The 17,160-nt window shown below is 36.6% G+C and overlaps 1 protein-coding gene across 5 annotated transcripts in view; it reads left to right on the forward strand.

Moving 5' to 3' along the window:
• Positions 1–17,160, forward strand: part of LOC113108490 (diacylglycerol kinase gamma-like) — a 118,770-nt gene that overhangs the window by 60,256 nt on the left and 41,354 nt on the right. For all 5 annotated transcript variants that reach the window (XM_026271655.1, XM_026271657.1, XM_026271658.1 and 2 more), the window contains 12 exons: positions 85–159; positions 254–373; positions 464–581; positions 1,790–1,878; positions 2,958–3,074; positions 3,623–3,721; positions 4,818–4,925; positions 5,025–5,098; positions 7,661–7,735; positions 11,202–11,287; positions 13,323–13,412; positions 15,829–15,989. In XM_026271655.1, coding sequence (XP_026127440.1) covers positions 85–159; positions 254–373; positions 464–581; positions 1,790–1,878; positions 2,958–3,074; positions 3,623–3,721; positions 4,818–4,925; positions 5,025–5,098; positions 7,661–7,735; positions 11,202–11,287; positions 13,323–13,412; positions 15,829–15,989 — 1,212 coding nt within the window. The remainder of the gene's footprint in view (positions 1–84; positions 160–253; positions 374–463; positions 582–1,789; positions 1,879–2,957; positions 3,075–3,622; positions 3,722–4,817; positions 4,926–5,024; positions 5,099–7,660; positions 7,736–11,201; positions 11,288–13,322; positions 13,413–15,828; positions 15,990–17,160) is intronic.

The raw sequence follows: 17,160 nt of genomic DNA on the forward strand, positions 1-17,160 counted from the left end.
TGGAGAGGCTTCGTAAAAAGTAATTTTGAAAACTGTATTATATATACTGTATAATATCTAAAGCAATTATATCTGTCGATTTAGGAGCTCGACCGCATCATAAACCAGATGGTCCATGTAGCTGAGTATCTAGAATGGGACTCTACAGAACTACAACCAGTATGCATCACTTTAAATGTTTCCACCAGGCAATCCCAACTTGCATAGTGAAATCTTTATCTTATTGTACCTTATTTCGTGTCTTATATTGTAGATTCTGAAGGAGATGATGGAGGAGATTGATTATGACCGGGATGGAACGGTCACATTAGAGGAGTGGATCAGAGGAGGAATGACCACCATACCACTCCTGGTCCTGCTGGGAATGGGGACGGTGAGGAGAAACTAATTGTGAGTTGAAAAGTGGAAACAATACATTAAGATGTAGTATCTTAATTCCTGTTCCTCTTTCACGTACATCCAGAATGTACAGGAAGATGGGCAGCATGTATGGAGACTGAAGCATTTCAACAAGCCAGCATACTGTAATTACTGCCACACTATGTTGTTAGGAGTAAGAAAACAGGGCCTTTGCTGCTCACGTGAGTATCTGTCTCTCTATCTATTGTTCTGTCCATCTGTCTGTGTTGTTTTGTCAGTCATTCTATTTATCTGCCTTATATTACCTTATATACTGTCATTCTGTCTAGCCATCTATTGTTCAATCTGTTGTCTAACTACATTTGTATGTTGTTCTGTCAGTCTGTTGTTTTGTCAGTCTCTATCATCTAGGCCCTAGGCCCTATGAAATCCATTTTATTTTTTCCCAAATTATGATTTTCTGTTTAATTTTTCTGGATTCAAATTTTTTTTTTTTTTTCAGTTTTAATGGCTAAATTAAATTGTATTAAACTAAATAAAATATCTAATTAATTGAAATCATGAAACTTAAACAATTTAACAGCAAATTATTATGAGTTTAACCAAGAATGAAAGTTTTAAGGCCCTATGAAGGCCCTGTTTTCCATAATTTTCTGGATTCTGTTTGAATGGTTTAATTAAATTGTAATAATCACAACCAATAATTACAGACAAAAACTATTTTTGGTTGTTTTTTTTTTCAGAAATACGATGCTGTGTATTTACATTTTTATGGTAAATAAATGCTGGTAAATAATTTTGACCCTAAAATATTCCTTAAAAATAGTGTTTTAGTAATTTCATTAGTAGAAATGTAATATAATTATATAAATAATATATTTCTGTCACAGTTTCTTCAAGTTGAACAAAACTTTTATTTTAAAAGGTTGTTGTGAAGACCCTTAATTTTTTCTGTTTACATGATATAACAATAGTTGTTCTCACAAGAAACAATAATTGCTAATGAATGACTCTCAGAGCAGTTTTATAGATTATGTTCATGTGTTCATTTACTCATACATTGAGGCAGCAGAGGCTGAAAACACAGCGAGCATCACATGCAGTTTGTCAAATTATGTGATATTATACAGTAAATTACATTTTTTATGACTGGTTTCTGTGATTCTGTTTGTGTTTTCGATCTCTGTATCTGTATGTCATTCTGTCTAGCCATCTGTTGTTCCAACTATCTGTCATTTTATTTAATTATATGCCCGTGTTGTTCTGGCTTTTATTGTGTCTTTCTATCCGTCTGTTATCTCTCATCTGTCTGTCTGTTTTTTATCTTTCTAACTACCTATCCGTCTGTCTCGGTGTAGTTTTCTGTTTGAAATGTTTCCCTTCAGTCTCTCATAGTCCGTCTCTCACAGTCCTGTCTTTTGTTTGGCAGTATGCAAGTACACAGTCCACGAGCGCTGTGTGTCCAAAGACATTGCTCCTTGCATTAGCACCTACGCCAAGTCCCGCAGACACACCAATGTGAGTGCATAAACAACATACTCTTACAAATGAATCACTGTGTTTAAACTGAGTTTTTTCTCTGAGGAGTAATTTACAGTAAGGCCAGAAGCAATCATTTTATCAGACACATTTTTCATTTTTGTGAAACCAGGAGTCCCAGGTTGATGTGTTTGGTACAGAGCTCATAGTTCTAGCAAACACACTGTTCTATTATTAGTCAACGACTCGTGTTATGATTATTTTATCCACTGACCGCAGTCCAGCTCTGTTTTCACCCAAGGCTACTTCCCAGACCCATAACTCTTGGTTTAACCTCAAAGTAATGTTCTGTGGACATGTCAGAAAGGCTATGAGAACTTCCTGTGTATAAGTCTTATTTTTTCTGTACTGAAAAGTAGAGGGGAAAGACTGAGATCACACAGCAGTCACTGACACCTCTTTGAAACGTGTGCTGCCCATGCAGTAACTATTGCAGAGATGGAAGGCACTGCATTCAAAAAATGAGATTAGGATTTCACTGAGTGTATTAAGCGATGTGGAGTGTCATTTTAGTGTACAAAAACAATACAATTGCATTGAACAGTGAAAATATCATGTTTAATGTGTTTACTAAGAATTAGCTTGTGTAAAGATATTACAAACTATCAAATTCGAAGTAATGTGCTGTGAGTAACTTCTTAAGTCTTACCTTCATCTCACTTACTAAATGTTGTAGTATTCATTTTTAGTTTTTTAACATTATTTAGACTGAAAGAAAATCTAATTTTATAGACCATTCCTAAAGGATAATAAAAATAACAACCCAATAATCATAATAATAATTGTATGTGTATGATAACAAATGGATGCATTTGTCTTAAACATTTTTGTATTTTAGTGCATTACGACACTGGTAATTATTATTTCTTTGATAATATCCTGCGTATTCTTCCACACTTGATATGTGATGTGATTGTTTTAGTCGGAAAAGAATTCTTGGGCAAATGCCTTATAAATGCACGACAGAGCAGGATAAGAATATCAGTAATGTATAGATGGGCTGTTTGAGGATCTCACAACTAGAATAAATAATGAGTCTCTGTTTAATGTCTCTCTAGGCTATGCAGCATGTTTGGATGGAGGGCAACTCCCCAACAAAATGTGACAAATGTCACCGCAGTATCAAGTGCTATCAAGGTCTAACAGGCCTTCACTGTGTTTGGTGTCAAATCACTGTGAGTATTTACTGTAGCCAGGTAGAGTCTAAAACTTTCATTGTGATTTTATTAAACAATGCCTTGTGCAAAGACCATTTTTTTATTATTTTCTGATTTTCTATGTTTATCTCAGTTTAATTCAGTTGTAGCCTATTTTTCTAATGTAATACTTCTTCACGCCACTTGGTGGTGATCTTCACCAAACCTTCACGCCATTTAGTGGACATGGCCAATTTGTTTTAAAATAACCCTAATAAAGATAAGTGTCAGCACTTAACACTCATTCAAAAGCTTTCTTCTCTGCATAATGATTTTTATTATCACATTATGTGCTACTGCATATATCTCATACGCTTTCTAAACCATCTCTCCTGACAGTTTCAACTCTAAACCTGCAACTAATTTAATATCAAGTCCAGATCCTGCTTTGCTCTTTGTTTCTACCATTTAATGTCTTCTTACAAGGTCAGATTAGTGAGGATTTAACAAGTCACAGAAGGTCCAGTCCATTCCAGTCTGTTGATGTGTCTTTCTCCACCACTCATCTATATTTGTATGTTTTCCAGCTCCATAACAAGTGTGCGTCTAATGTTAAGCCTGAATGTGACGGTGGGCCATTAAAAGATCACACACTCCTACCGTCGTACATCTGTCCTGTTGTTCTGGTGAGTTCAGTCTCTCCCACTGCACTCTTTTTTAATATGCTAAAATGCAAGGATCCCAAGACCATTTCGAATAGGTAGGTCCTGGACGAATTCTTTAATGGGCCTCCTCTCTACTGGGACCAATGTCTATACTACAGAGAATACTGTACACACTCATTATATTTATAATTAGATATTGTAGGCACAATGCAAGTCCTTTCTAGATAGAGTTATAAACATCCCTTATTGTTGATAAGTGTTAAGAAAACTGATGTTAATTAATGTAGGTTGAACAAACATCCATCACACACCTGGATGGTTGCATGTGCACATGACATAACCATCAGAGAGAAGAGAACATTTCTCCTGCATGCTGCCATGGTTTCCAAATCTTTTAATATTTATTTAAAAAGCAATGTTTTGAAATGTCTGTCACTTAAATAAAAAAAGAAGAAGAAGTCATTGATTTTAGCCAGTTATTACATCTACAAAGAAGGATAAATGTACATACATAATAAAAAAAATATTTTGATGTATTTTGGATATTGCGACAGTGTTAATAAAGGGATAAAAGGGAGTTCTGTGCACTCTGTCACAAAACATTTTTTTTCCCTACTGACTGTAAATGTGCATTACAAAAATAAAGGATGTTCACAATTTTTTTTATATATATTAATATAAGTAAATAGTATTCAAGATCAAATGATTCCAGTAAAACGTTATATAATGTATTTTCAATAAGTATGACACAATAATCAAGGTAAAAAAATAAAATTACAGTTAAGTAGTTCCATTACAGTTACAAATGACTTCACCAAATAATTTCAATAATACTTTTTGCAGGATCACTTGACGAACAGAAAGTTATAATTAACCGAATTCATTGTGAAGTAGATTATCTAATAGAAATTTCATATAACATAAATGTCTTCACTGTCATCTTTGGTCAGTTTAATGCTAAATGCTAAAACATCCATTCTTTCTAAGTTAAAGAGAAATGTAATAACAGAGACAGATTCTGAAATTGCATTTTTCTTGTCATTTTTATCTCAGATGCACATTTGTCTCACTCTGTCTCTGTTTGTTGCTGTTCACTGTAATGTCTGTATATCTGTAGGACCGTCATTCTGCCGTCAAAAGAGGTGAAGGAGAATCATCCCCCAGCGCCAGCCCTGAGGACACCGGCCAGTGCTTCAAGTTCACCGGTGATGGTCAGGCACTACAGGTGAGTCCTCGGCAGACTCCCTCTGGCGATGCAAATCTGTGTAGCACATGTACTATATGTGTGTGTCCATAACTTTTTCTCCGTTTCTGCTTTTTTAAGATCACCCCTCTGCCTGGGACGCACCCCCTCCTCGTGCTGGTTAATCCTAAAAGTGGCGGTCGGCAGGGAGAGAGGTAAACGTCTTTGAAGCTCAAACTGTTGCATCATCATTTTTCATATTCTCCGACCTTGTACAGCTGTAACGGTTCCAGTGAGGAGGTTTGTCAAACCATCTGAAGTCAGTCGGATCTGCATAGACATGTTTAACAAAAGTCCCCCTCTTTTTCTCGCTTACGGGAAGTGTCCTAAATACCATCAAAGCTAGCAGGAGACAGTAAAGCTGTTCAAGGAGGAAGAATGTGGGTGTTGTTTCAGCTCTCTCCACCCACCCAAACGTCCTCTGGGAGACAGGTTTTGGGATTTTTGTGCTGGCATCACCATGGCAACACAGTTTTAAATACCATTAATTGGCCGATTATCCTCCATTATTAGACATGCGCTCAAACAAAGACGCGATAACTGCCCTGGACCCAAAAAAAGAAAGACCATTCTGGTGGTTCTTGATGCAAACAAAGGAACAGAGTAGTCATGGGTGAATCATACTGTACCCAGGCCCATAGCCAGCTGTGAGGTCCTCGAGGTCCGGACCTCGGTAAAATGTTCATGTTCAAAAATAAAATATGTTCTCTGAATGACTAGTTTGCTGTTTAAAACTCCTCATATGAATGTCTGCATGACATGTCTAATTCAGTTTAGACAGTTTGCAAGAATGTTAGGGTCCATTGTATGAAAATGATCATTCCGATTTACTTTTGGACTCGTCTTTTCCACCTATTTTGACACTTTGGAAGGTTAATAAATCGGGAAATTGCTGTTTAGGGTCAGCAATATATTGATCTTATCTTATTTACAAAAGATTTGAAATAATTTTTGGTTTATTGTTAGTTTTTTGTTTGTTTAGCAGTATCTGGCAACACTTCATCGCTGGCACTAAACTGACAGTAATCAAAAAAGCCAATGGACTTGTTATTGCTGACAGGATATGACATATCATGATATTATCTGTCAGACACGTTCTCAGTGCTAGGTTACAGAATGAAATGAAATATCCTGCAAACACTAGCCATGAAGAAGTTTATGCTATGTCATTCACAAAGTCATGCTAAAAACATTCAGAAGAGCACTAGACAAAGTTATCATCTATACAGCAATGATTATTAATTATAACAGTAATATGTATTGTTGGATGAATAGTAAGCCCCCCCCCCCCACTCATTTTCAAAGCCTGGCTCCTGCCATGACTGTACCGAGTGTATATTTCCACCATATTCTCCCTGAGCGGCGTACTGAAAGCTCATTGGTCGGACTTGACACTTGACTGCGTTCTTTTGTTCTTTTGCATAGGGAATGAATGAATTCTTCAGTGTTGATAAGTGCTCAAATTATCACCCCCACATAAAAGCATAGCTTGTGACGCACCTCAAACTAACAGCCCGTCTTATTTCTCTCTCGCTCTTATTCTCTTCCTCTCTTTGTGTCTTTGCATACTAAAGGGGCAGAGTAGCTAACAGAGTTAGAAGTGGAGGACATTGCAGAGCCCTCAGTAATCATTTTAGTTCTTCAAGGTTATTGAGGAGCACTGCTGCAACAGTGTGCAATCTGTGTGTGTGTGTTTCTGTCTTGCTTGACTTCGTTGATTCCGAGGTTTTGTGTGGCCTTTTATGATAATGGAATTATGACGTTTTAAGGATATCATTCCTCCATATGTTTGTCTGTCTGTCTTTTCAAGGAACAGTTCAACCAAAATAGAACATTCTGTCATCATTTACTCAGCCTCATGTTGTTCCAACATAGAACTGCAACAAACAATCTGTTGATTATTTCTTGGATTAATTGAGGTGGGAATATCTCTCAAGAAGGCACTAATAGGAGATGAGATTTATGTCAACATTTTCTATTCATAATAGCATACATGTGACCCTGGAGCACAAAACCAGACTTGAGTCGCTGGGCTATATTTTTAGCAATAGCCAAAAAAACGTATCAAAATTATCGATTTTTCTTTTATGCCAAAAATCATTAGGATGTTGAGTAAAGATAATGTTCCATGAAGATATTTTGTAAATTTCCTACTGTAAATATATCAAATTTTTTATTAGTAATATGCATTGCTAAGGACTTCATTTGAACAACTTTAAAGGTGATTTTCTCAGTGTTTTGATTTTTTTGCACCCTCAGATTCCAGATTTTCAAATAGTTGTATCTTTGCCAAATATTGTCCTGTCCTAACAAACCATATAATAATGGAAAGCATGTTTAACAAGCTTTCAGATGATGTATACATCTCAATTTCAAAAAATGACACTTAAGACTGGTTTTGTGGTCCTGGATCACATTACAATATTTTATAGTGTTTTTTTTTTTTTTTTTTTTTCTTTGGTTGTCACCTCCGTACTTAATAATTTCATACAGATTGACCAGAATATTCTTCAGAAATTAAACATTTCACTGTTCAATGAAAGAAGGAAAGTCATTTGGGCTTGGGATGACAAGAGGGTTGGTAAATAATGGCAGAATTGGTTGAATTATTCCTTTAAGCCTTTTATCATATTGTGAAGTTCACAGTGATTACGTTTAAAAATGTCATTTCTCTATGTGTCTTTTAATGCTTTTCTGCTCTCATCTGTCTTCATCAGGGTGCTGCGGAAATTCCAGTACCTGCTTAACCCCAGACAGGTGTACAGTCTGGATCGAGGAGGACCCATGGTGGGGTAAGACTACTAAAAGCCACCATCAAATTCCAAGGGAGATATGTGCGCATAAAAAAAAATGTTGAGTCATGACAGGGAATTGCTCAAAAACAGTTTGACATTCTCACTGTTGTTTTGTTCTGGCATGGCTTCCTCTCTCTCTTGTCTTTCTGCTTCTACAAACCTGCAATAAAGTGAGCCAACCTGCAATCAACTATTCTGAGAGTGGAACCACTTGCAAAGTGGAGCTGACTTTGAGAGACCTACAAGACATTTACTATGACTCAAGCAGCCCCCTGCTGAGTAAATGTATTCATTCAAGCGCTGAATGTTCTTCTGAGCCTGTCAGTCACGACGAGGCTTCCTCTATAAGCGACTACATTTTACTAAAGCCTCTTCACCCATGCACCCCACCTGTCTTTAACAATAGACCAACTTAAGGTCATCCAAATCAGTTCCAGCGGTAGCATAGCAGTGAAATCTGACAATGTCACTGCAAGACGTTCATATTTACATATTATTTTATGAGTGCCAACTATGCACTATTTATACTTTGAAATGACTTTAACTTTTTTATAATTTTATTATTATTATTATTTGTATTTCTATTTAATCTCTTTATTTTCCTTTTTAGTAATTTTAGTGCTTTTGAACTTAAACTCTTTTCAGTTGTCAAGGCTATATTCCTATTTTTCATGTGTTTTACCTTACATTTTTATATTTGATTTTATTTTGATTAACAAAACATTTTTTGCAGTAGTTTGTCCATACAGCGGATGAGTGGCACAGAGTTAATAATAACAAGATTGATATTGATAAATATATTTAGGATGGCACAGATGAGATCATTTGACCTCAGAAGAAATCATCTTAACATCTTAAACCAGTCTTAGTTGGTTTGTTGGCCTAAATTGTTCTCCCAGCATGGTCAGATTGGTCTGTTAGCTGGTTTTCCATCAGGAATTGTACATTCATATTCAAGCTGGCAAATCTGAGCACAGTTTGAGACATTAAGATCCATTCTTGCCTTTTTTCTCATCAGAAACATCTAAGAAGCTAAAGACTCAATTTGTTTCCCATTTATCTCACTGTTTAGATGTTAGAGAGTTTTCATTTGTGTTTTTTATTTGCTATGAGCTCTCACTTTCACTTTAGTGTACCACTTTTATGCAGTTACACATTCTACAAACCCACTCAAAACGCATGAGTACATTCTGTTCAGCATCCTGCGGTTGTGCAACAGTGATTCTCATTCATGAAAAGGAGAGAGAGAGAGAAGTACAGAACAAAAGCTAAGCAATAGTCGTTTCGCGGGAAAGCAGGCTAACCTTCCGTCCCAAATCCCCCTCCCACCACACAGTGATCTGTAGTCACGACTGGAGTGTTGCTCATCCTGAAGAGACCACTGAGAGAGAGAGAGAGAGAGAGAGAGAGAGATTGTGTGACTTTGCTGATTTCACTCATGTAGAACAATTTGGACATGTACTGTTCTTCCTTAAGCACTTAGATGATTTATATAGTGTTCCTGTAGCTCAATTGGTAGAGCATTGCGCTATCATGCGCAAGCTTGGGGGTTTGATTCCCCGGGAACACATGATGGGATAAAATTGATAGCCTGATTGCACTGTTAGTTGCTTTGGATAAAAGCGTCTGCTAAATGTATAAGCATGGAGATCAAGGGCAGCCTTTTTTAATGTGAAGATTTGAATATATCCTGTTAATGACTGTGCAATTGCTTTTGGTTTATTTTAAGAGAAAAAGCAACCAAAATTCAGTCAAACATTAAACATTTATATTAGGGGGAAAAGCAACTAAATAATACACTACTGATCAAAAGTTAAGGGTCACTAATAATTTTTTTATTTAGAAATTTGGTTTAGGATACATGAAATTGGTCAAATGTGACAGTAAAGAGATTCATAATGTTACAAAAAAATTATGTTTTTAAGTAAATGCAATTCTTTTGAACATTCAATTTGTAAAATAATTTGTAAAAGAATCCGGGAAGTCTCCAAATTCAGTTTTGCTTTTTCAAAATAATACAAAAGAAGTTGATATAAATTGTAATAATCCCAATATTACAGTTTTGCTATGTTTTGTGATCAAACAAATGCATCATTGGTAAGCATAAGAGACATAAGCATTTTCTCACTTTCATGTCATTCTAAACCTCTCAGACTTGATTCCCTTTGTTGAAAACAGGAAGATATTTTGAAGAATATTGGTGATTATTGACTTTGATTGTATGGATTGTGTTCCACAGAAGAAATTCGTAGGTTTTGAACTGATGATTGACACTCAGGGGTCTAAGTGGAGATCAAAAGATGGAGAGATGGAAATAGACAAGTGTGCTCTTTTGCTAAGTTTCTGCACATAAGAGGCCACTCTTACAGCTTTATATGGAAAAACACATACATTACTAAAGTATCTGTGCTCTGTTGGCTGTGTCATTGGAGAAGGAATTGTTTACGCAAACCGTATCTCTACAACAGTAGCCGACGTTGTCATTTCAAACAGACTGGCTCTGGTACATTACAAATTTATCTGGAACAGAGCTCATTTAGTCAGACTGAAACACGATTCCAGGTCAAGCCTGTCCAGAACCACACAGCCATGTTCCACTTGTGTTACTCAGCTATTGAACTTCAGTGGGCATCCATGTCAAGGATGTAGTGGTTGTCGACATAGTTTGAGCTTTTTCAAAGCACCACAGCAGTAAACCTGAGAAGGTATGAAAAACTCAGAACTGCTTGATTGACTGTTTTCATGGTAAAAGGATTTGCACATTTACTCTCCTCTTTTGCTCTTGCATACATAAAACATGCTGCAGTGTCAGAGCCTATCAAAAGAGGTTACACAGTATAAATTTTTCACACACTTGTGTGACTGTTTTGCTTTTTTGTGACGCTTAGTGCTAGAGTAGATCCCACATGTGTCTATATGGAGGATATGTTCCCCATTCACCATTATGCTGCAGTACATGCTCCTAACCAGCAGAGGGCGATAGCTTCTTTAGCCTCTGTCCTGCTTCACTGTGCAAATGCTCAAGTGCAAATATATACAATACATGTCTAATTTATTTTTTCATGGCCGAGACAACAAATTGTATTCATTGAGTGTATGTCTCATAGCTCTAGGCTGATTCACAAACAAATAAAAAGTGAACAAAGTTTTGAAACAATGTGCCAAAAAGCCTTCAGTTAAGATGTTTTGGCAGCTCAATGGGTTTGACAGAGTTTTTTTCCCATGATACTGAATAAAAACAACACAAATCTTCTGTAACATCCTTCAGATCAAACCTAAAGCACTGAATAGTAAACTGTAGTGTACATTGCCACTGGGGAATAGTGTGAATGCTGTAGATTTTTGGGTAGCTTTGCTTTGCCTCAGTGTTGTCACTTCACAGTATCAGTTTAATCATAGGACCAAGGAAAGCTTACATGCAAATACATGAAAGGCACCATCTCAATGTTTTTATGTTCCCCAGGCTCAACTTTTTTCGAGACGTGCCCAATTTCCGCGTGCTGGCCTGTGGAGGCGATGGATCAGTGGGGTGGATTTTGGATTATATTGGTGAGTACAGATCAGCAATCGGTGTATTCCATAGCTGTAATAATTAACATTGTTACATGGACTTATAGACCATCAGCCTAATGTAAAAGTTTATATGGTACATGCAGAAGTATCATAAACTCGTATTCTCGCATTGGGATTTCTCTCTCAACAGCATTACAGCTGCTCTGTATGGAAAATAAAACGATTTCTAGTTTGCTAAATATCACTTTCATCTTTCAAGATTAGTTTTTAATGATATGACCAATGAAAACAACTTTATTTGAGAGACGGATATTATACTGACTGTCTAGTTTGATTGCACTTTATATTTCCTTCCATTTTGCATCTGCATTTCCCTAGGACATTAATAAAGCATGTCAACCAATTCATCAACAAAGATTCGAACATTAGGACATCCTTCCATGTGGTACTTGACTCGAGACTGGCTCTTATTTAAGGCACATATAACCAAGATGTCAGAAAGATCATTGTTTGTAGGAAGCGCATTGACTCATCTGTGAGCGACCTCTTTCATATAAGTGAATGCAGGATAACAGTGGAGTTATAAAGGCCTGCCTTTCCCCCTCCTGACAGTCTTATTGATGTTAGTGGACGAGCGCTGGAGATGACCCTGTGTGGGCGGTGGTAAATATTGCAGCTAAGTGCTGATTTAGAACCAACTTGGTTTCCAAACCTTTGGCTTGAAATTGCAATTGGCTGACAATACTGAAACCTGAACTTAGATCAGAAGCGATGTGCTCTTTATCCCTTTAGAGACTCTTTAGCCTGGCAAATTGAGGAGGACAGAGACGCATGTGGGAGTTTGTCCTCCTAACAGCCCTAAGGTGATGATTTAGGAGCAGCTTTTGAATGAAAGCCGCTCTGCGATCAGTCCTTGCTTGTTGTTCACCCACACGAGTTTGTATTAGAAAATGTCTGCTGCTGACGATTACTCAGAGATCCCCTGCGGTTAGACAGTACATCACGCCATACGGACCAGCACTGAAAACAATGTCCCCGCAGTCCCTGTGCACATAGCAACGAGCCACACAGGGACCATCAGTGTGAGGACAGAAAGATACAGTTCATCATGTTGCCTCTCTTCGGCAGCTAGCACACACTGCTGTGTGTCTCAGAACAAGAGAAACAAACCAAATGTATTGTGAATTATTGTGAGGAATGATACACATTGATGCATGAAGCATTAATGTAACTGTATCTTCAGTGCCGAGAGTGTAATATATATTTCATATTAGTGCATTTATTTTACAGTTTAAAAAAAAATAAGAAATTAATATTTATAATCAGCAAGGATGCATTAAATTGATCAAAAGTAATTTTTTATCCAATAAATACTGTTCTTTAGAATTTTCTATTCATCAAAGAATCCTGAAAGCAGTACTGTATTCAACATTGATGGAACCAAATCAGCTTTTTGATATGATTGTGTGACACTTGAAGAATGGAGTAATGGCTGTTGAAAATTTAGCCTTGCCATCACAGGAATAAATGAACGTTTTATAATATATTAAATTTTAATATTTCACAATTGTACTGTATTTTTTAATTATATAAAAGCAGCTTTGATGAGCATAAGATTTTTCTTTCAAAAACATTCAATAATTCTCATCCTTCAACTTTTAAGGATTATTGTACATGCATGCAAATCCATTAAATATAATCACAATTTATGTCCAAATAAATATGTGCTATAAATTAATTTTTACTTTCAGTAATATATTTTAATGTTTAATGTTATTTTGAAAATATTTTGAACCAGATTTCCCATTTGAGACATAAAGGTATAATGCATTTTTTTTTTTTTTTTTACAAAAAAATTAAATGCTTAAAAAAAAAGTTTGTTTTCAAACATTCCCTTATGTTCCATTATTAAGCCAAACAAACAGTCCCAGAGCCAGTGTTGCAGGCCGCTGTATTTTGAGCACCACAGAGCCCCATTGTTTACACTTTTCAAGGAACTCTGCACATTAAACTGGAATAATAGAGAGTATTTTAACATTTAACATTAATAGCTCTCTTTGTTTCTCAACAGATAAGTCCAATTTTGCTCGGCATCCACCTGTTGCGATCCTGCCGCTGGGTACCGGGAATGACCTCGCTCGCTGCCTGCGCTGGGGTGGAGGTGAGGTGTAAATAAGAGACTGTCCAACATCAGTTGGAGGGAATATAAAGGCCTTTGAAATGAAACTTAAAAAGCTTTCCTTCACGGAACCACTCGAGTTGAGATTAGGCTTTGAATTCTTTGAATCTGAACGCAATCCCATATAAACCCTTCAAAAGGATTTTTTGAGACTCCTTTCTTTTAAACACCCCCCAAAAGAAGGTCAGACTGAAATAATCAAACTTGATTGTAGTTAGCTGAATGCCCCAGTCACATGAATGAAAGAGCAGGATTTGTTGAGACCACACTTGAATTGAGCACTTTGATACTGTAATCTTCATTAAACAGATGACCGGCACATGCACTTGCCCTGCTAAACCAATTTTAGTGAAAACCTAAAGGGAAAGTTCACCCAAAAAGAGAAAAATTATCTCATCATTTACCCACCCAGAATTTTCATTTTTGGGTGAACTATCCCTTTAAGAGGTGATTTAAAAATGAATTCAGTTAGAGTCATTTTTAACAAGAGATTAATAAACTATTCTTCGAGTATATATAGACTTGCCAATCATTTGCCAACAAGAGACCTGCACTGTTTCATTCCTGTGTGATTACATATGCTTGTTCTTGATTAGATATGTGGGTTTATTCAGTAGTTATGGTGGAATGATATGCATCAGTGAGCCTGCATCTGCTTTGAAGACAGGTGTGGATGGCCTTGTACAGGCTGCTGAATTAATTGGCCTTGTATTAGTGTTTCCTGTGTGAGCATGTGTGTGGTTTGTGCAAAAGGGTAAGGTTTGGCATTAATGTATTCTTAATTTGAATGGTAGGCTGTTTTTTATTTTTATTTTTTTCTTCATGCGAGTTGATTGACTTTGAAACACGTGTAGCACCTGGAGTCAGTGCAGAGGTGCCATGTGAGCGTCCGTTAATATAACGTTCGTCTGGAAGCGTCTGCATGTCTGGTTCAGAAAGGCAGAGTGAGCACCTGGGTGTCATCACACATGTGATATATTTTGCTCCTTGGGTTGCCAGGCGGGAGCCAGTACCCCACTGACTCACAGCGTGATGACCATCGTTAAAAGATGGCAGCATAACAAGTAGACTCTGTATCCTTCCCATTACAATAAGGAAGTAATTGCAGTTCGATCACCTCAGGGAACCTTTCTAAGGATCACTTCATGTCATTTGGAAGGATTGCCAGGCATTTACAAAATCCTCTCAGGTCGTGGTGTCCGTCCCCTTGATGTAATGCAGTAGACAAATTGAATTAGTCTTTTTTAAATGTACACTGCCGTTCAAAAGTTTGGGATTAGTACGATTTTTAATGGAGTCTCTTGTGCTCATCAAGGCTATATTTATTTGATTAAAAAAAAAAGAAGATGAAATGTAAAATTGTGAAATATTATTGCTATTTCTAATTTTGGTTTCCTATTTTAATGTACTTTAAAATAGAATTAATTTCTGTTATCCAGTTTTCAGTGTCACATGATCCTTCAGAAATCATTCTAATATGCTGAGTTATTATCAGTGTTGAAACGATTTGCGGCTTAATATTTTTTTGAACCTGTGATACTTTTTTCTGTGATTCTTTGATAATAAAAAAATAAAATAAAAAAAGAACAGTGTTTATTCAAAATATAAATCTGTTCTAACAATATAAGTCTTTACTATCATTTTACACATTATTTAACCTATCAATGCTGAATAAAAGTATTGATTTAAATTTTTTTACCATTTTAATTTTACCTATACTGACCCCAGTCAAAATTTGACCTTTTAATTTTAATTTTACCTTTACTGACCCCAGTCTTTTGAATAGTAGTGTATATTGTAACACATAATTTATATTTCTAGTGCTTAATAATTATGTAATAATTATAAAATTATTTTCATACATTTTCTGCCCATTTAACAGAAACAGTATTTAAAGAATAATATTTTATGAAAAACATTGGTCATTCTCATCTCAATCTTATAGTTTTGATTAGAATACATCATATCCAGTTTGGCGGTTGCATATGGTCTTGTTTCAGCACACCTGAAGCTCAATTTTCAAAAAAATTGGTTCTGTAGTACCATTGGAAATTAATAAACTTGTCGTTTGTCAAAGAAAAGGCTGCTTTATACTGTCACAGCACTGTGTTACTTAGAAAAGTTTAATCATTTGATCTTGCTGTGCTGGAGTTTTAATTAAGCCATGTTAACCTTGGATTTGAGATAATGCGAGTCTTTCATTGTCACAAGTAGAACAAAAGTTGTATTCTTCTTTTCTATGTGTGGACTCTTGCACACTCTTGTTTATACTGTAGATAAAAAGAGGCTTTTGTGCTTTTCTTCATGTGTGAGGCTGCAACAGTAACAACATCCACACATCAGTTCACGTCTTTATATGTTACATAGCTTCATGCAGTGTCTGTGTTGTGATTGGCAGGCTATGAAGGAGGCAATCTGGTCAAGTTCCTCAGGGATATCGAGCACAGCACCGAAGTGCTGCTTGACCGCTGGAACATCGACATTGTCCCTGATGATAAGGAGGAGAAGGGCGACCCTGTGCCCTACAGCATAGTGAACAACTACTTCTCCATTGGAGTGGTGAGAACAAACTACACTTTTACACAACTGCTTAAGCTCAGTTAGACTCAACACCAGAACTCCTGAAAGAGCCGTTATATTAAACCTCCTCCTCCTATCCACACTCATTCATCAGACGAAATCTCTTACTCTCATTGTGAGATTGTACTTTTACCAAAGCTTGAGGCTAAACTGCTCTTTAAAATAATTTGTGATTAATCAGATGTTGTTTTCTCATGTAGCATTAGAAGTAATTATAATTGGCAGGGGAACAACAACATGTTCAAACTTGTGTTTTAAATGTGATGTACTGCGTCTGAAACAGTTTCATGCCTGTGACTCGGTGTATTATTGCACACAATTCTCTTTCTCACACACAGTTGCTTAGCAACCCTCCTCTGTTCAAATGTTATATCCCGTGTTGTTGCCATAATCAAGCACTTATTATCAGAGCAGTTAAATGTCGAATCAATATGTATTTTTTTTGACAGTTACATAATCGTATCTACTTCTTTTTATACACTAACTTGTGGGGCAGATTATATAACAAATAAATAAGTTTTTTTTTTCATGTTTTTTTTTTCACTTTCTATTACTGTAAGAAGTTACTAATGAAGAAGTTGCAGAAAAACAAAATTCAAAGATGCAGGAGTGTATGCCGATCTGGCTGAATTTCTGTTCTTCCGCTGGCCCAGTCTGGGCTCGCAGGGGCCAGGTGAGTCTCCGTGAGCCTGTCGTCCTCCCCTTGTTTAGCTAATGATTAATTTCTGTCCTGTTTTTAGAACCCGTCACTATAAATAGTAAGTCTGCTTTCATTTCTGAAAAATGTCCAGTGTTCTGTTATAATCAGCCAAATCCCAGGTGTGTTGGACGACTGCTGTTTTATCTCGCTGAAACGTGCCAAGTAGTCAGGCCGCATTTAGAATAGCCAGAAATAGTGATGCGACCTGAAACGGGCCACCTGACCTGGTTGAAATGGGTGTGAAGAGTGGCAGAAGGCACATACAAGCTTTACGCAAGGTGGCATGGAGGAATGCGCCACTTCAGGGCTGTTATGTAACTCGGCTTAGTGTCCCGCTGTCTGTCTTCATCTGCCAATGACACGGACGACATAAGAGTTATTGTTGCAGAAGCCTTGAGAAATTCTCGTTGGATTGTGCAAATAATAAATCTAGCATTCTAGCTCTATAGG

This window comes from Carassius auratus, chromosome 9, assembly GCF_003368295.1.
Source record: "Carassius auratus strain Wakin chromosome 9, ASM336829v1, whole genome shotgun sequence".
NCBI classification, from domain to species: domain Eukaryota; kingdom Metazoa; phylum Chordata; class Actinopteri; order Cypriniformes; family Cyprinidae; genus Carassius; species Carassius auratus.